General features: G+C 38.8%; 1 protein-coding gene across 1 annotated transcript in view; it reads right to left on the reverse strand.

Annotated features, from left to right (window-relative positions):
* LOC149138970 (Vacuolar sorting protein 39) overlaps positions 1-21,475 on the reverse strand; it is a 286,222-nt gene that overhangs the window by 148,455 nt on the left and 116,292 nt on the right. The window contains exon 8 of the mRNA XM_089446209.1: positions 18,615-18,972. Coding sequence (XP_089302335.1) covers positions 18,615-18,972 — 358 coding nt within the window. The remainder of the gene's footprint in view (positions 1-18,614; positions 18,973-21,475) is intronic.

Below are 21,475 nucleotides of genomic sequence, written 5' to 3' on the forward strand. Positions count from 1 at the left end.
TATATGCTTCGATCTTCAATTGTAGATGTGAAACCCTTTTCTCTTGAGACAGAAGTGATCTTTAGCTGCCTTGATTTACTGACCTTAGCTCTGATACCATGTTGAGAAATCTATCGCAGCCTTGCTTAATTCGATTTCTCCATTATTTGACAATTTCTTGTTAATTATTTTCTTCTTCTTTGTAGTTATGTAATTATCATCAAGACAATTGCCGATAACACAAAAACACAAGAGAAAACATGATCTAGGCGCTCAACCAGGGAAAAACCCCTATCTAGGGGAAAACCTAGTCAATAACTCTTCCTTCAGTAGATTCAAATCACAGTGAGACAACCTAGACTTTTGACCCAAACCTCCATCCATCAAGTCAGCCTGTTGATATGGTCTTCTTCCAAAACTGATCTTCTTTAATCATCAAAACTTTGATTCTTGTGATCATGGAAAACTTCAGTCCTGCAATTTTACATAACTTCTTCCTTGTAATAGTACACAATTTCTTCCTGCAACAATAGATGTCTTTGGCCCTGTAATGGATAGACTCTCTATTTTGTAGTGATCTAAATAACCTTGTAATAGATAGACTCTCGGACCTGTATTTCACTCTGTAATTGTTGTCATCTTCGGTTCTATAATCATGGAAAAACTTCAGTCCCTTTAGGCATTCATCTTCTTCTTCATTTGTAGACGTCAAACACTCTTACTTACTGCCCTTCGCATCTCTTGCTTTCTGTCTGAATTGCAAACACTTTTCATCATCGAATTGCACCAAGATAGGTCAAGTAGCTTTGCTATATATAGTGGTTGGAACCTGCGATTTGAGGCCGACGTGATGAAATGGAGGCCAACTTGTAAGGTGACCATGGCTGACTTGATGGAGGAGATGTAAGGCTAAAATATTTTTGTTTCTTGACCTTAAGGAGCCCAAGAACAGTCTCTTACAAAAATTCTTTTGACTGTGACTCAATGAAAATCCTAGACCACTCAATGGGTGCTTTGACCTATAGACTTGTTGACCCAAGCATGAAACCCATGCTTAAATAAGTCAAATTGATAATAATAAATTTATTTTGACAAATATATTACATCATGACTTAAGTACAATTATGAAGATGGACACTAGTGACATTTTTCAACAGAATGATCTAATCATCCCAAATCAATCTCCTGTGGAATGTTACGCTTCTAGGTATTGATATTATCATGAGACTTGATGGTACTGATATCAGTATTCTTCGAAAGATATGTTGATAATTTTCCTCATGATTGAAGTTGATGCACTAACTGATTAATGTACTTGTTTTTGTGATTAGGATGTCAATAAGGAGTTTTTTTGACCTGCTTTCCTTTTAATGTACCTGTAGCATTTTCTTGACTTATTTTTCGCATATGATCTTCATCGCTTACTGGTGTTGTTGGTTTGATCACTGAATCTTCACTTGGAATTCTCACCGTCTAAATCGTTGCATCTGCGTATGTCTTCATTTCATTTGGAGTAGAATCTTTCTGAATCGTGATACTATCTGGACCAGAGTTTGTTCCCTTTTCTTCAGTTTCCGATAAGCTTCCATTGAGTTTCTTCTTGAGAGCTTCATTTTCTTGTTCTAATTTGTGCCTCGTAGCTTTCTACTTCTTGACTTCTGCGAGCAATTTCTGACTATGATCTTTTAAGCAAGGAATTTCTTCATTTTTATTGGAGATCACTTCTCCAAGTTCTTTCTACTTCTTTGATAATGCTTTTTTTATTCTCTTGAAACATCCATTTCAAAATATCTTTAATGTCTTTTGATGAAGGTATTATCGATTCTCATTTCATTGACATGTCCTGGAAAGTCATCATCTTCTTCTTATAGGAAAACATCAAAAACTTTTTCTCCGTGTTCAACATGAAGGTACCCAATTCTTTACACCAAGGTAAATTGCGAATTATATCATCAATGTCTTCGTTAAACATAGTTATGACACTAAATTGAGATATACATTCATAATCATCAATAATTACTTGCAAGTTCTTAACTTTGTATTCTACTTCGAAATAAGAGGCATCTTTATTCTCAATTATATTCTAGGATTAATAATTGATATGCCAAATTAATCTTAATGCAATTTCCTCATGGTTCTCATTGACAACGATATCCCCTTTAATGTACATAATCCGACAAGAGATCATGAAGCCTTTATAAGAGAATCTTCTTTCTGTCATTTTCAAATTTCCCTTTTATAATTCAAATTCCTAAATATTCTTATATGAGTAATTTTTCAATATCCCTTGAATCCCTTTTTAATTTTTTAAAATATATATTCATTTATATGATATAAATAAACAAAATCTTTTCATATACCCCTTATCACTCCTTTCATCATTTAAATTAAAGTGTGCTCCTTTTTTTTAATGACCTTAAGCTTACAATAACTCTTCTCAAGATCTTATTCTTATACACTTTAACATATGATTTTATCCAATTTTATTCGTAAATCAAATTAAAGCAACCTATCTCAAGAGTCACAATGCTTCCCAGTCAATGGAGGCTTTTACCTCTAATTTCACCACTATGTGCAAGGAATCAAAACGGCTTTGTACAAATGATTGTTGGAGAGACAGTGCGTTGTACAACCGACAATTTTGTGCCGATCATTATTTATTGGTAACTTTTCTGCAATTCCTCACAGAACACTTTTGTAGTCGAAGAAAATTTCTACTAGAAGGAATGCATATGGATGATGGTGACTGGAATTTATACTAGCAGCGGCGGAATAAGATGTACGGTAGCAGCGATTTGCAAGTAGGTGGCATAAATCATAAGGGCAGACAACAAGAAAGTATGACGACGACAGGCGAAAGGTTGCAACATAGAACGTGGCAGAAGGTGGAGCTCGGGCGGTGGGATGGAATCTAGCATTGGCGGGATAGTGATGTTAGGCAGCGTGAGGGAATCTAACAGTGGCAGCAACGCTAGTTCATGAACGGTTCATACAACGGTAGTAGCGATGGATTGATGGCGGCAACAAAGGAGCAGTCAACAACGATGAGTAGTGCAAATGTACCAATATGGTTGCAGGTGTTGTTTTTTAATATATATATAGATATATAGATATATATATAGATATATAGATATATATAGAATATATATATATATATAAATTCAATTTTTTTTATTTTTTTTATAATTTCTATATTTTTAAATGTTATTTATACCTTTCTTTTAATATCTTTGACTTTTTTCTTTTTCTAATGGCCAAGGCCTTTTCTTTTGCTTCGTCATGGACTTCGGCACTGGAGAAACTCCAAAAAAATTGAGAGTGTAGCTAAAACCTGACCAAAGGCCTAGCGATCAAAAAATGTAGCTTTGATACTAATGTAACGAACAGAGTTAGTTCATGAGTTAATTAATCTAAAGTACTTGTAATATGGTAAATAAGTCCATATAGGAGTAAATAATATATTGAACATTATGTGAATGAATGATATTGTTTGAATATAATGAGGGCCCTTGTTTATATACTAGGTGAGAAGTCCCTTTTCATAAGAGTCATGTCTGTAAATGGGGTAATGTCCTTTCATATGTGCCCCTTCATTAATAATAAAATTATTATTATTTAAAATATATATTTCTGCTCATAATGTTAAATTTCTAATACCAACCAGATTTATTTTATCACAACAATTTAATTTATCCCTAGTTTATTATTTATTTACCCAAATAATAACTGAATCACTGAAAAATAAAATCATTGGTATCTTTAACTTCTAGAATTAAAAATATGCAACGGAAATAAACTAGAGAGATCAATCACACATTGCAAAAATTAATTAACCCACAAACAACTTTTCATCATTTCATTATTTGGAAAATCTGGGTTTTTCAACCCACAGAGATACAAGGTGAAATACAATCTTGAACCTACAACTCGGTTCCCTTAGAATGAATTTGACCCAAGTAAATCAGCCTCATTTAAATCTACCTCTAGATGAAACCGCTCTAAGGAAATTGGCCTCCAACAATTAGATTTGCGCCCTCCAGCAACTCAATCTGCGCCCTGCCAGTAATGCGCACTGGAAAAACCTCAGCACTCCAACAACTCGACCTCCTCTAAACAAACTCAATATCCTTCCAGCAATTCGGCCCTCTTGGATTCACTCAAACCCATTCACACTTCTCCTCCTCTGTGTGTTGGTCACTAAGCCAATTGCATTGCAAAGAAAATCACTCTCTCTCGTGATGACTCGTTCACACACTTGTGCTCTTTCTTGTGTCTTCACTGCTATCGCTAGCCTCTATTTATAATCTTCATTGAGTCCAAATCTCTAACCCCAATCTCCCCTATAGGAACGCCTTGAATCTTCCTTCTAGAAACATCTTGAAGATCAAAGGTTGAGATTATTTCTAAGACACTTATTTAATTGAATTATTCATCATTAGAAAATAACCCAATAATCCACAATAATTAATTGACTTTAATTATTGTACTTCTCCCAAGTTAAACTTAGGAAAGAAGACATAAATAACTAGAAGAGGCAAATAATCTCTTCCACGTGCTTAAGATACCAAGCAATTGTAGAAGACCTTTCGATGTTACTCACATTAACACTCCCTCCTAGCAAGGAAGGGATTCTCCACCACTTCTAGCTTATCTCGGTACTTCATAAACTTTCCCTTCACTAGAGGCTCTATGAGAACATCTAACACTTGCCACTTTGTAGAAATGCACTACAATTTCATAGCACCCTTTTGGACCCTGTCTTTGATGAAGTGATATTTGATTTCGATATCCTTGGACTGATCATGTAACACAGAATTTTCAGAGAGCTTAATGCAACTCTAATCATCATAGTGTATCATCCTTGGCCCCATCTACAGACCAAATAATCTTGCATGTATCTTGCGAAGCCGCACTGCCTCACAACTCCCCATACTCGTTGCCATGTACTCTACCTCTGTTGAACTGAATGCCACTGATTACTGCTTCCTACTGAACCATGAGACAATGGTTGATCCCAAGCTAAAACAACATCCAAATGTTGACTTTCTGTCCACCACACTACCTGCCCAATGAAAATTTGTGTACCCATGCAGCTCCACTCCTCCAGCTCTAACATACCTCAGTCCAAAATTTATTGTCCCATGCATGTATTTTAACACATGCTTCACTGCCACCCAATGAATCTATCTCAACTCCACCATGAACTGGCTAAGTGTGTTCACAACAAAACATATATTTGGTCTAGTGTTGACTAGATACATCAAGGAACCTATCAGTCGCCTATACAGTGTGGGATCCACTAATTCACCTTCAAAAGCACTCAACTTCTTCAAATTGGCGATGATGGGTGTAGACATAGGCCTGCAATCCTCCATCCTGAATCTCCTCAAGATCTCCATTGCATACTTGCCCTACCTAAGAAAAATCTCTCCTCGTTGTTGCCACACATCCAATCCCAAAAATTAATGCATCAAGTCGATGTCCTTCATGTCAAACTCCAAAGCAAGGTGCTCCTTGCACATCTCTATGAGCTTCTCTGATCTTGTTAAGAAGAGATCACCCACATACAATACCAAGATGAGTCATTTACCCTCAACGAGTACATAATACAAGTTAGGATCTGCCTCACTCTTGGTGAATCCCAAACCAAAAAGATATCCATCAATCCCGCGCCCTGGCATACCATGCAGGCGGAGCCTACTTTAACCCGTAAAGGGCCTTCTTCAACCTACCTACATGGGAATCTCTCCCACGCACCTCAAAACCCTGAGGTTGCTCAATACACACTTCTTCTTCAACCAATTCATTAAGGAAAGTAGTTTTCACATCCATCTGATGTATCCTCCACCCCATCTCTAAAGCAATGAACATAACTGCCCTAATAGACGCATATCTGGCAACAGGTGCAAATGTCTCCTTGTAATCCACTCCCCCCTCTGGGAGAACCCTCTCAGCACAAACCTTGCTTTATACTTCTCAATATGGCCATCTGCCTCATGTTTGATCTTGTAGATCCATTGAGAAGTGACCACAGACTTCCCCTCCAGTCACAACACTATATCTCAAACATCATTACTCATGACAGAGCTATACTCCTTTATCACGGCATCTCTCCAGATCTACTCACCTATAGCCTCCTCAAAAGTGGAAACCTCAGACAATGCTCGAGAGTGCCAAATAACTAGAATATATGGTCGGTGGTCTACTCTGCCTGAAGGTGTTGCTAAGAGCCTACACATGCTCTTCAGCATCCCTCAATGTTTGTTCGGCACATCTAGGCCTTCTCCTAGTAGAAGTCGAAGGAATATCTAACTCATCCTCGGAATCTGCTAGTTGTATCCCTGTTGGTGTTGTCAGTCCCTGCTTAGCCTTAGGAGCCTCTTGCTCCTCCTCTACCGTTGCTAGCTCTCACTCGTGAGATCTCCTAAGAGTCGTGTCCTCATCAAATCTGACATCCCAACTCAAGATCACCTTCCTATCCTGGAATGTCAACTCGGTAGCACTTTGAGACCTCACTGTAGCCAACAAGCACACCCCTCTCACATAAGGGCTCTAAGTTAGTCCTCTTCCTTGTAGGCAAATGGGCATAATCTGGATTACTGAATATGCGCAAGTGACTCACATCCAGTTTCACTCTTCCAAACAACTCCTCAAGAGTCACATCCTCCAACACCCAAAGAGTACTCTTGTTCTGCACATACACAGTTGTATTGCAAGCCTTTGCTTGTAAAAACATAGTCAACTCCTAATCACAGATCATTGCCCCTGTTGCCTCCATGATGATCCTATTTTTACTCTCAACAACCCCATTATGCTGAGGGTTGTAAGATATTGTGAGCTCCTTCTTGATTCATGTTTGCTTGCAAAAGTCCAAGAACTCATTGGAGGTGTACATGCCCCCATTATCTAATCTCAACTCCTTAATCTTTTTTCTTGTCTAGTTTTCCATAAGAACCTTAAACTCCTAAAACCGATTGAAGACCTCATCCCTCGTGTTTAGGAAGTAGATCCAAGTCTTCTTGGAACAATCATCCATGATAGTCGCAAAATAGAAGGATCTTGCGATGGACGTCACATAGGACCACATATATCAAAATGTGCCAAGTCTAGCACACCTTTAGACCTAATCTGATCATGAGGATACACATTCTTGGCATCCTTACCAAGCGCACATTCTTTACACACTCCATCCCACTCAACTTGAATCTATAGAAAAGCAGTAACCATCCTCTGCACCATCGAAAGAGCTCTGTAGTGTAGATGTCCCATCCTCTTATGCAAAATCTCGCTCTGGATGTCACTCTCATGGATGAGAACCTTCACCAGTTGTCCTCTCAATAGATAGAGATCTCTCCCCCTCCCACCAATCAACAGCTTCCTACTGAAACAGGTCCCCTTCAGCCCAACGGCCACTTCACCTCCCGTAAAGCTGACCTCTAGTGCTTTGTCTTCCATGGCTGAAACTGAAAGGACATTCTTCTCCAAACCTAGTACATATAATACTTCGTTCACCTTCATGATGCAACGTGAGTCCATCTGGAACTCAATACTCCCAGTGCCCTCAACTACATATTAGCCTTGTTACCAAGCTCCACATTTACATCTCTAGGACCCTTGGTCATCCTAGTGAATAAGTCTCGTGATCCTATCATGTGACAAGATGCTCCATTATCCAAGAAACAAACACCTCTCCTGAAGGTTCCAGAAAGGCAAGATACTAGGGCGAAGCTTTTATCAGGCTTCTCCGCCATCTCCTCCATCTGCGTAGTAGTTGTTGTAGCAGTCTTTCCCTTTCCCTTCTTTCTGTTACAACATTGACTGACAAAATGTTTTAACTTATGAAAGCAAAGCATTTAAATATGCTCATGTCATTTTCCTTCTTGCTCTATGAAGATGCTCCTCCACCCTAGTTCTACTTGGCCTTTGCTTTTCCCTTTCTCACTTGTGCAGCAAGAGCAACTTCGCCCTTCTCCTCACTGCCCTTTCATTGTCCTTCGATCAATAAATTTTCCCATATCTCCTTTTGGGTGAAATCGTCCCATAGCCTGCTCCAATCAAGAAGTTGTTGAGAAGCAAGAATCCCTTCCACAAAAGTGGGCCACTGCTTCACACACCCCTTCAGAGCAACTTTGACAAACTCTGAATCATGCATAGTTTCCCCCATAGTTGCAAGCTCGTCATGAACCTATTTGACCCTCGTGAGATAAGGAGTTACAATTCCGATCTGCCCATTTTAATGGTGTTTAACTTTTCCTGCAGCACCATTTTTCATTTGTGTTTGTACTCTGATAAGACCAATTAGAGTTACCCACATTTTTCTACTGATATCCTTCCTTGGTATGTAAGGAATTATATGATCCCTCACACCATCCAAAATTATGCAGCTCACCTTCATATCTTTGGTTCTGTGTTCTGCTAGTGGTACCATATCTGAAGGAACCCACACATCTCTGCTTACCAAAATCGAAATATCATTCATTTTCAAAATCTAGGTAATTCACTCTTTCCAAAGGCTAAAATTTGATCCCCCATGCAACCTATCTTCATATCTCAAACTGTTTAATGGTGCCAACTGCGCAAATCAACCATAGCCACAAAACTTTGCTGCAAAATTATTAAAAATAATCTTGTTGTTGCAAAAAGGAAAATTTGTTGTTGCAAACCCTCGTGATCTCAAATCTCTCTTTCAAAGTCTTCTAGATTGCTTTGATACCATGTTAAATTTCCAATACCAACCAAATTTATTTTCTCACGGCAATTTAATTTATCCCCAGTTTATTATATATTTACCCAAATAAAAATTGAATCACCAAAAAATAAAATCATTGGTATCTTTAACTTCTAGAATTAAAAATATGCAGCGGAAATAAACCAGAGAGATTAATCACACATGGAAAAAATTAATTAACCCACAAACAATTGTCCATCATTTCATTATCTAGAAAATTTGGGTTTTACAACCCACAGAGATACAAGGAGAAACACAATCTAGAACCTACAACTTGGCTCCCTCAAAATGAATTCGGCCCAAGTAAATCAGCATCAAGGAAATCTTCCTCCAGATGAAATCGCTCTGAGGAAACCGACCTCCACAATCAAATTTGTGCCCTCCAGCAATTCAATCTGCGCCATGCCACTGATGCACACTGGAAAAACCCCAACACTCCAACAACTCAGCCTCCTCTAGACAAAATCGATCTCCTTCTAGCAACTCGACCCTCGAATCTCCTCCAACTCGGCCCTCCTAGATTCACTCAAACCCAGTCGCACTTCTCCTCCTCTGTGCATTGTTCACTAAGCCACTCACACTACAGAGAAAATCACTCCCTCGTGATGACTCGCTCCTACACTTTTGCTCTTTGTTGTGTCTTCATCTCCATCGCTGGCCTCTATTTATAATCTTTATTGAGTCCAAATCTCTAACCCCAATCTCCCTCTAGAAACGTCTTGAATCTTCCTTCTAGAAACATCTTGAAGATCAAAGGTTGAAATTTTTTCAGAGTCACTTAAATAATTAAATTATTTATCCTTAGAAAATAACCCAATAGTCCACAATAATTAATTGACTTCAATTATTGTACTTTTCCTAAGTTAAACTTAGGAAAGAAGACATAAATCGCTAGAAGAGAAAAATAATGCCTTCCACATGCTTAAGACACCAAGCAATTGTAGAAAACCTTACGATGCTACTCACATCAACACTTAACAATGTAACGAACAAAGTTCGTACAAACACGAATATTAAGAATATCTAGAATACGAGAATATCCATCATAGGACAAGTAATATATTATATCAAAATGTTTGAATGTATAATTCATATGGTTAGTTACAAATGAGGGCCCTATTTATATACTAGGGGTCACCCTTCAATATGCTAATTATTATTAATTATTAATAGGACATGCTCCTTCAATATGCTAATTATTATTAATTATTAATTATATATTTATGTTCATAACAACCAACTAATATGAGTAACTGACAACAACAAATCAAAAGATAGGATAACATAATGAGAGGAATGATGACAAGCGTAAGTATGAATAACATGGAACATTGCCATTATCACAACCTCCCATTTGTGCCCCTCCTTGAAAAGAAAAAAGAGATCCTAAGGAATGTCACACTAGACTAGGGGCAAATGATAACCATTGAGATGAAATAAGGGAACAAGTACACAACTAAGAGTGGTCTATAATCCAATTTCAACTTGTGATTTTTACTAGATTGCCTTAAACATTGAATGAAAGCACTTGAATGCAAAAATGGTTGATGTACCTCACAATAGATGACTCACTTTCATTGGATGAGTAGGCTAGATCAAGGAATGTACCAACCAAAGAATGGGTGAGAGGCATATGAGGCTTGCTATATGTGGATCCTAGTAGGAGCTCTTGGATGGCAAGCTACATCATAGGAGAAAAAAATTCCCCTAGGGTTACCCATGTATGTGGATCAGTAACACATCTCGTGAAAGTGGTAGGAGCATTAGCAAGGTCGAATGGCCTCACCAACCACTCATACAAGCCAAACTTAGTCTTAAAAGTTGTTTTCCAAATGTCATTGGAATTCATGTGAACCTTATGGTAGCATGCAGTCAAGTCGTTCTTGGTAAAGAATTTGGCACCTTTACCTGGTCCAACAAATAATCTATACATTGAAAAGGATTGCAATTTTGGACAGTGATCTTATTGACAACATAATATTGTGACAAGACAACATATTATTGAACTTATTTCTTAGGAATTGTTACCCGCCATTTTGTGGGTGATATCCCTAGGAGTATTTTTTTTCTCCAAGATGGTCTTCAGTCGGCAGCCACCAACCCCTTGCATCCACCAGCGAGCTCATTGTGTCATTTATCCGCCACCTGAGCCAACCATGTGGTCCCTCGCCCATCTGCCATGATCGTATGTTTGAAGGTGGGTCTCCCAAACCTAAAGGTATGCCTTGCCATTTGATAATTGAATAGTATTTTGCTTAATATGGACACTTCTAGGCATGGATTAATGGGGGGATTCGAAAGAAAGAATGGGTAAGGTCTGTGCCCTTGTCCCCTAGACCCCTTTTGGATATTAACCTTGCATTCTAGTCCCATGGGATCTCTTTTACTAACCATTTGGCTTTAGGGATGGTATTTCACCGGAAATCTTGACTTTGGTTGTGTGGTCCTGCCCTCTTAACCGCTTATATTACCCTCTTTCCACTCACTATTACCCCATTCATCATTTCTCCCACTTGGGTCCACATTCCTCCACTGGGCCCACATAGGGTTAGCTCGCCCCTTCCCCTCGCCTACACCTTGGGGCAGGCCTAGAATGATGCCCCGGAGGTTGACATAGCTAAAAAGAAAGACAAAAGCATATTTGGCCACATTCAATAGGAAAATGTACCACAAAATGCAAAAGATGGTCGAGACAAACACATTTAGCAAGTTGGCAAAAGCCAATACATGAGCTCTACCCCATCATCATGGCCATCACCCCGGTTCCTACAGGTTCTACGAGCCTCCTTCGTCATATAGGAACCCATGATTTCCCAACCCCTAGTGGGCAATGAACTACCCTACCTTAAAGGGGGGTATTCACTGCTATATATTATGCATCATGCTCTTACCCCTTGATCCTCGAGCAATTAATCAAAGAAAATCATAAAAAGGCGAAAAGCATATAAAGATGGGTGGAAAAATCAAGGTTGGGGCACCTCATGTACCACGATTGCTCCCTCTTATACATTCTAAACCCAAGTGTGGGCTTCCCTTTTATTAGCTACCCTTGCACCCCACCATGTGGCCCAAGGTTGTCCCTTTTCAATCCCTACTTCATACACCTATCTGTCACATGCCACCACCTTTTAAAGGATGTACCTTGAAAATATTATCCCCTTTAGAAGTAGAAACCACCTAATAGGATACTTGGTTAACCCCATTTGGATTTTAGGAGACATTGGCACATTCCGAAGCCCATTATGGAAGGGCAGGCCATTATGAAGTCCCCACCTGTGGTCCATGGTTGGTAAGCTCATTTACTCGATTTCCCTAATGACTTGTTGTATTGGAAGGTTAAGGGATGCATTGGATCTTATGCAGGATTGCAAATGGTCCCCACCTTGCGTTTGGTCTCCCTATACAGGGTCCTAATCCTCCAGAGGTCTACATTGGCACATGTAGGGTGTGTGTTGAGAGTCATGGACCTCCACAGTAGTAGACAGCCCACAGATGTACCATGCATGTGGCAGCTAACCCAGGACTTGTGGGACGATGTGGCACCCCCTACACCATCATTAGAGCCCTTGCAAACGATCTACAGGCATCTTCGACTCATTTGGAAACCCATTAAGTTATTATTGTGCCTCCACATCCATTGGGAGCACCACATGGTTTATTGTCTGGAGAACAAGGGGCCAACCCCTTGTCCGTCACCTTTGAGTGGCCTACTCTTCATTATGGCAACCATGGACCTCATCAGGCCTCTTAGAGGACTCTAAAACATGCATATATTATTATTTGACCTCTTGAGAGGCTTATTCTTTCATTTGTGAGCTAGTTTGGTGGGCTTGTCACCAAAAGTTAGATTATTAGAACATTATTTTATTTTTGGGGCTTATGTAGGCCAAGGAAGCTAATTTGAACCCCTCACTAGTGTATAAATATAAGTGAGATGAGTTCATTTTCTCATCATCACTTTGGATTGGATCTCTTCTCTCTCTTGAGAATTTCGCACTTTTTCTTGGAGGATGAATTGGAGCTTTATGGATGAATTTTGATGTGTGGATTTGGTTTATCTTGTCTTGGAGCTTCTCTATTGTCAAATTGTGGATGGTTGGATATATGCTATTACATGTAAGTACATGTTTTTAATGTTATTCTTGTTTACTTTGTCATATACATTGTACTGGGATTTTCACTTTTTTAGGGCTAATTGTTACATGCATTCACTGCTTAAATTATGGAATTTTGTCTCTATATAGCATCTCTCAATGTATGGGTCATGTAATTGGAACGAAATCTCCTAGGGGTAATTATATCAACAAATTCATCTTGATAAGCCATCATCTTTTGCACATCAAAGTATAAAAGCTGTAAGATTGCTTCTCTTTGACCTAGAAGTCTAGCGAAGTGATCTTGGGGCCTCCTTGACCAAGAACCAAAGGTCCTCATTCATATTTATCATACACTGCATTCTCCCAAGACTAAAGCACTGATCTACCAATAGGTGGTCAGCTAAAATCAACTCTTTTCACCTTTTCCTAGGTCTAGTCCAGTTGGGTCATTTAGGGCATCATTTTCCCGACAAAATAGACCTCCAAAAAGTTCAATCTCCTAGCTTCTCCTGTGTTGTGTCTCCTCAATGCCTCATCCAATTTTGAAGCCATTCTGATGGTGGAGGTGTGAGAAAAGCCAAGCCCTAGCTCCAAGATCAAACTTTTCCTTAGTATCCCCAAGGCTTGTGCCTCATAAGATCAATTAAATACCTTTGAGTGAATACTATTTCTTTGATCCTTTCCCCCACCTTGTCTAGGTCAAGAACATCATTGGTTGCTAAACTCTTACCTCCTGACCTAGGTTGGGTCCACTTGGTCCCATGTGGTCTCGTTCTTTTGAAAAGACAATACTTCAAGAACCATCTGGGATACCAATTTCAATAAGGATTTTAGGGATTGGAAAACCCTTTCACAAATCATATCCCCTAAACCTAACCCTCAAATCCTCCCATTCCTCTCCTAGAAGACATTGTACCTTGCTTAAAGAACAAGCACGCTCTATCCTTCAACCTCTTTGGGAAAAGGATCATTTGGGTCACTCCACATCCACTCATTGATTTATCCTTCATTGGTGACTCCATAATATATCGGGTCTCCTCCCATTGGTGAAAGTCCGTAAATAGTAAGGATTCTTAGCTGAGGTGACAGTGGGTTAAGTCTCCATTTGTTGCCCTTGGTCTAGCATTTGCCCTTTAGGGATCCCCTTTAGGTCCCCTGCTAGTTTGAGCGATAACAGAAATAACAAAGGTATGGAAGCCACAAGGTGATTGAATTGTAAACACAAGGAGGGTTGCAGACAGAGCGGTTACTACAGTACTGTTGCAAAATTGACTAAGGGTTGCCATCATGACAAAGGGGGAGATTGTTGGAATATTGTTGTCATTGACGTCAAAGATAAGAGGAGACTACAGATGTATAAGATAAAGATTGCAAGATGAAGATTGGTGAAAATATTGTTTAGATTCCTAGTTTTTTTTTTGGATACTCTAAATTTGAAGGCCTTTTTATTCTAAAGACCCGGCTCAAATGGGAGCATAGGAATAAAAGCTTATTCCGAGACCTTTCCAACAACATATGGTATTCCCTCTAACTCCACAAGAATGGGGAGATATGAGAATGTAGAGACACTATAAATAAAATATAGATGAGCGCAATTGAAGATCATCAAAGCAAGAAGAGATATGAGGTACACAAGAGATGTTGGGGGATACTCTTGGGGTTTTAGAAGTGGAGCAAAAATGCAATTTGTGGAGTGAATGAGCTATCTTAGCATTTTTGTTTTTCAAACTCTGAAATCTTGAGGAGTTAGAGGTGAGATCTTCGCGTACATGTAGTCTAAATTTCAGATTTTGGTTTGCTATAATTTCAAAGATATGCCCTGTGGAAGTTGGGGTTTATATGTAATCCTTAAATCAGTTTCAAATGGGTCAATTTCGCATTCTCGCTATAACTTATTTTATAGGAAGTTTTAGACTATGAAATTTTCATACCTGTGGAGACATGTAGCAATACCTCAGGGAAAAATTTCAAACTTTAGTTCGCTATATTTTCGGAGATATTCCTTGTGGAAGTTAGAGTTTCTGAATGATCCTGAAATCAATTTCAAACAGGTCAACTAGATTGGTTTTACAATAGATTGTGACGCTAGCTACATGAGTCAATTAGTTCTCCCTACATTATGCCACCAGACATGGCAAGAGATATCTATGTATTCCACTATAAATAGAAGAAAGCCTAAGCTTAGAGCACACAATATCTTTGATAGCAAGGATGAGCTAATTGCAAGGCAATCAAAAGAGTGGAAAATATTAAAAAGCAAAGGATCTAAGTGAGCACAAGTGACAAATGGAACCAAAACAATTTGGGTGGAGTATAAAAAAAGCTCTAGGTGGGCATACAAGCAAAAGGTACAAGACCCAAGGACAACAATTGTTCATGGTGGAGGAGAAGACCTCTAATAAACCTAGGGAATCAAAGAGAAAGGGCTCTAGGTGGGCATGGGTCCCAAATGAACCAAAACTTGAGAGAAATAGTTGTTCGGGTGGAAGAGCAAGCCTAAAGAAACCCCAAAGATAGACTAAACTATGGGTTAGGTTGTGGGAAAATAAATCAAATTTGTGTGAAGGAGGCCTTGATCAAAGGCTCTAATACCAAGATGGACTTGACTACAAGCTATCATCAAATTCGCATGAATTGTAGTGACACTTGGAGAATAGCTTCCAAGAATAAGTTTGGCTTGTGTGAGTAGTCGATGATGACATTTGGCCTCTGCTACTTTCATGAGGCTCATTAATAAAAATTTTCATCCACACTTAGGGCACTTCATTATGAACTATCTAGATGACATTCTAATATGCAGCAGAATGTGGGATAAGCACCTACAGCATGTGCACTTGGTGTTGCAGTTGCTTCCCACCTGGAGCAAACCTCTATTAAAATATAAGGTTTGTTTTCCAACATTCAGATCCTGCCAAGGTCAAAGCTCTTGCTGAATGGCACATCCCCTCCACTATTGTTGCCTTGGAGAGATTTCTTGAGGAACTTAATTTTGATAAGCAATTTATACGTATTCTCTCATACTGCTCAACCCCTAGATCAGCTCTCCAATCGGCATGTGTTTGCCTAGACAAAGGCACCAGATGAGAGTTTTCCAAAATTAAAGGAAGTGTTATGTACAAAACCAAATCTCCATCTTCCAAATTTGAGCAGTCATTTGAGAACAAAATGGTTGCTTCTCAATAAGCTATCAATGCCATGCATAAACAAGGTCATCTCGTGGCCTATCATTTTGATACTATTAAGTCTTGACAGATGCCAAGCTAAAGTATACAACCAATGATAAAGAATTCTATGCGCTTCTGCAAGCCTTGAAGCAATGGCACCACCATTACATTCTTAGTAAAGGAACCACTTTGAATAGTAATCATCATCCAAATATAAACTTCAGGAGCAGTACCATCTCAAATGGGCCTCTTACCTACCTCAGTTTCACTATGTCATTAAATATAAGTAGAGTTTAAATTGGATGACAACATGATAAGTAGCCCTCCAACTCCTGTGCTCCAAATTTGAATGTCCATTTTGCTGCCTGTGAAGCTTGTCAACAACTCTATGATACCATCTTTCTTTGGTCCAATATGATTGGCCTTGCATCATCCCACCAAGATTAATTCAACACCCTTCCCAGGTTATTTGGTTCAAGGAAGGTTGGTTGTATAAGCTTAATCAATGTTGTGTTCACAGCACTCCCAACCACCAAGTTACCATTCAAGAAGCCATGTCTCGTCATATGGTGGACATTTTGGCACATTTAAAACTTTATAGCTCCTTCAGCACCAGTTCTTCAGGCCCTTTATGCAATGCCAGGTTGAGACTTGTTCATCATTTCCTGCTTTGTAGCTAAGATAAACCAACAAATTGCAAAGAAGGCCATTACCAGCCCCTACCCATTCCTTTTCGGCCTTGCAAAATTCCTCTCCATGGATTTTCTTAGTGGCTTGATCATGATCTTTCGGAAACATGATTGCATTTTTGTGATGGTATGTCATTTCTCCAAAATGATCATATTTATGGCCTGCACCAAGATAACCTCTACACAGCAGGTAGCTAAGGTTTTTTACACCCACATCTGGCCTCATTTTGGCCTTCCCTTGCCATTGTGTCTAATAGAAATCCCCACTTCATTGCCACCTTTTAGAAGACCTTTTAGCAGTTGCTCAGGTGCCAGTTGCAATTTTCTACAGCCTTTCATTTACAAACCAATGGGCAAAATGAAGTGGTCAGTTGCAGTCTGGTCCATGCCCTTTGTACTTACAACTCTCAGAACAAACAATGGCATCCTTATTTACAAGTTCCTGACATTCACCATATGAGGTTTGTTATGGTTAGCAGCACTTGGAACCTTATGAATGCCTAGTCACCCTTCCTCCCACTGCCTCCCCACACCAGCACAATGAGCAACAGCAGCATCCTCCTTTGTTCAGAAGCTTGCTCCTATTCATTCTCAGGCTTTTTACACCCTGCAAACCTCCTAGGTTCATTAAAAATCCCTCTAGGAATGTCAGCATATGCCCATACAGTTTCAGACTGGAGACTGAGCCCAATTGTATCTGGAAAAACAACATTTTAAGGAGCAGTCCTCTGACCAGTTCAAGCCTATTCACTATGTTCCATATGTCATTCTGCAACAGATCAATGACAGTGCATATCACTGGGATTTGTCTTCTCAATTGGGTATTCATAATATTATTATTGTCAATCATCTGAAGCTCTATGAACCGCCTCTTTTGGAAGATGAAATTCGGGTGTCCCACCCAGCCAACAGTATTCCAGAATCCAGATACTCAACTGCCTGTTGAGGTTGAAAGGCTACTAGACATAGGTACCTGCTCTGCTCATCATTAGCAGCACACTTTTCATCTCATTGGGTACCAGTGGCAACTTCCTATTCAGGCCAAATGATTTCACACACTGCTTTTCAAACCACATTTCCCCATCTTGTTGAGAAAGTGGGGCCCTTTCTGCTAAAATAGGAACTGATGTACCACATAGGGTGCACATTACAAAAGCATAATAATAAATAGTACATGAATGCACAATGAGTCTTGAGCTGCGTGCATTTTTTGTTTAAATAGTAACTGTGCACTTAAAGCTGACTATGTCAAATAAACATCAGATTGATACTACATAAATCTCTAAAACTATTGCTGGATAAATAAAGGATAAAAACATTGTTTTGGGTTCTATTTCAGGCTGACTTTTCCTTCTCAAGTGTTTCTTCTCCTTTGCTGCAATGTGTGCCTCATCATTTTGGGTTGTTGTATTACATTGAATATTCGCGTACAATGGTAATCTTTCATGTCAGGTGTTCTTGTGTTTTGCCTTATTGATTATTACCTAACTCTAATATATATATATATATATATATATATATATATATATATATATTAAAAATTAATGTTGGAGAATGGTAAAACACAAAACCCTTAAGGGACTGAGGATAGGTGCCAGTCTTGTCTTCTTCTATGTAAATCAAGGTAAATATTTTTACCTTGATTCTTAAAATTAAATTGGAAAATAGTAAAATACAAAACTAATAAGCATTTGCGGGTAGGTGCCAGTCATGGGTTGTTGTAAGTAAATAAATGTGCGTCGTTTCACACGAGAAACAATTTGCAATCTCATACTTACCATGAGTAAAACATTTTCAAAAATTATATAAAAAGCCATGTTTCAATGACAAAGCCATGCAGAACATTTGCCATTAAGGTTGACATTCTTGGCCAATTTGTTGTCAGATTGTTGTATAGGTCCTAGGAACACAAATAGCCATATGGTATGCATTAAGGAGTTTACGGAAAAGATCAAACCTGTTCTGGCCAGAGCTCCGAGGCTTTTACAAGTTCAAGAACTGCTTCTGCATCATATTTGTCTGAAGATAGTAAAAAGGCTTGCAGCCTCTCTCTGATAGACCTGCAGATAAGTTGCTTGTCATTCTGCTCATCTGTTTCTTGGACCTCTTCATCTATATCGCTATGATCTTTCGAAAACTTATTTTTTTCATTCAATATACAGCCTGCAGTAATCTCAGCAGCCTCTTCATGTGAAGTTACATCTTCAGAGATACTTTCAGTGCCATCAATGGCTGCTTTTGCAAGCAAAAGAGCATACAGCGTATGAAACCGAACATCCTCTGATCCTTGATCCTCTATCAACCATTGCAAGTATCTGAGAAAATGAAATGATTTTAGAAAACTTCTAATAAAACATAATAGATGGACGAAAAGTTTGACGAAGTTCACAAAACATCAGCCAGCAAATTTGTGAGTAAAATATTTATTATTATGAAGCTATAGTCCTGCAGTTATCACAAAGATGTTAAAAATTAAATACTAAGATTTTATGCATTGCCAGCTGAAGTACAGCCCTTGGATTACTGTTTCTGACAAAAATTAAAGAGAATTTTTTTAAGTGATGAAATATGTAATGCAAACTCGATATAACTGGCTTGGTGCCTGACCCATTGGCCAAAGGGTCAAAGTTGACCCATCACCCAGCATGGCATCAAGAATCAACCGTGCAACAATTTGACAAATAGAAAAATAGAAAAACTACATATAATTTCCAGAACAAAAAAAATCTCAACCATCTAGGAATAAACTTTTGAAAAAGAAGACTAGGATGAGAAAAATATAAGGGAAAATGCGGAAATGCCACAACCAACTCTTAGGAGATCTACATGGGCCAGAAATCCTCCTAAGAGGTATGAAGTATATATTCAATCTGCTACTTTAATTTCTAACGATGGGGAACATTCTTGTTATTAGGAAGCAATGGTTACTATTGCAAGGGATAAAATAAAGAATAGCAATGAATGAAGAAATGGATACCTTGGAGAAGAATAAAACATGGACCCTGGAAGAACTCCCAATGGGCAGGAAAGTTGTTGACTGAAAATGGTTTTACAAACTATAAAATGATAGTGATGATAAAGTTCAAAGGTACAAACCAAGACTGGTAGCAAGACAGTATTAACAAAAGGAAGATATTGATTTCCATGAAATATTTTCACTAATTGTTACGCTTGTTCCTAGTTGTGTAGTATTAAAACTAGTTGATTTACCTAGAGCAGCTGGATGTTCAAACAACATTTTTACATGGAGATTTCGATGGGGAAATATAAATGAAATGACCATAAGGGTTTGTTCAAGATCGCAAAAGAAGAATTGTTTGCAAACTCAAGAAGAAATTATATGACCTGAAGAAGTCTCCCAGGTGTTGAAGGAAATGTAACTAGCTTGGATCTTCGTAAACGTACTTTTGATATTTGTATTTATTCAAGAAAAGAAATATTATTTTTATAATATATATCAATGAGTTTCTTGTTCATTGAAATAGGTCTAGCACAAGCCAAAGTGCTATAGGTGAGTCATATAGTCAAAAGAAAATGTTGAAGACCTTAAAGGCATGTTACACTATGCATATAATTGTATTACAGTCAAAAGGAATACCTCCAAGCAAAGTCAAGTCCTCTCCATGCAACGACATCCTTCAAGAAGCAAAAACGATGAAGAACCTTCAAGTCAGCCTAAAGGAGGGACAGACCTCTATATATAGAGGCTGTCCACTCCCTCAAACGACAAGCACTTACCTCTGAAATCAGCGAAGAAGGATAGCCGAGAAAAGGTGAAGAGAAGACGAGTTTGAGGAGCCTCTAGTGCAACGAAGAAGGAGAAGTCAAGACTGAAGTCAAAAGGACTGTTTTTAAGGTGAAAAACAGTCACACGTGCGAGAAACAGAGTCATCTCTGTGGTCATAACAGCAGTCTCCCATATCTATCATTGTTTGGGCTAGTAAGTTAGGCCTATAAGACCTACTACTCTATAGAAGGAAAGACTCATCTAAGCGAAGATCAAAAGATCATAATATACAAGTAAACCATCCACACGTGCGAAGAACTAGGACTGTTGTACAGCCACACCAAGTCTACATCTACATCTCAAGAATGAGCTCGTTTGGTTGAAAGAAGGAAAGTATCTACATAAGTAAAGGATATCATTGAGTATAGAAGAGAATCATCTCATCTAGAGCTCACATAAACAAGGTCTATGTACAGCTGGAAGGAGGAGGATGAAGTGCTGGGGAGTAAAGTGCCCGACAAAGAAAGACTAAGTGCCGAGGAACAAAGTGCAGACACAAGGAAGGACTTGACTAGTGCTTGGAGGATATTCTAGTCAGAGGTCTAGGGTTTGGCATCAATCAATAAAGAAGCTTCAATAAGAGAAAACTTACCGAAGGGTTTTCCTCTCAAGAGGAGAGAGGTTTTGGCCCTTACTGAGAGCCAACATCTTGTGTTCTTGTTCTTATGTTTTTGGTAGCAGTTTGATGAAGTGCACACCATTGTTTTAAAAAATGGCCGAGTCAGAGTCAAGTCAAATCGAGCCAATGCTTGGTCGGGTCGGCTTGGTGGCCGAAACAAAATGGTTGGCCAGGTTGATACTGATCCAGTCATTGACTCGGTCGACTTGGTAACAACTCGACTGACTCGGTAATGACTCGATTGGCTTGGTAACAACTCGGCCGGCTCGGCTCTTTGACAAAAATCCTGAAACACATTTGTCAAAAGTTGTTCCGACTCCTACATATCAATGGTTGGGTTGTTGTTTATTGCATATTTATAGCCCTAAAGTGATCTATCACTGTGAGAAAGTTTTGAAAATTACAAGGCCGA

Source organism: Pinus tabuliformis, chromosome X (assembly GCF_031772625.1).
Source record: "Pinus tabuliformis cultivar Carrire ecotype Pingquan chromosome X, CPIR1, whole genome shotgun sequence".
NCBI lineage: Eukaryota > Viridiplantae > Streptophyta > Pinopsida > Pinales > Pinaceae > Pinus > Pinus tabuliformis.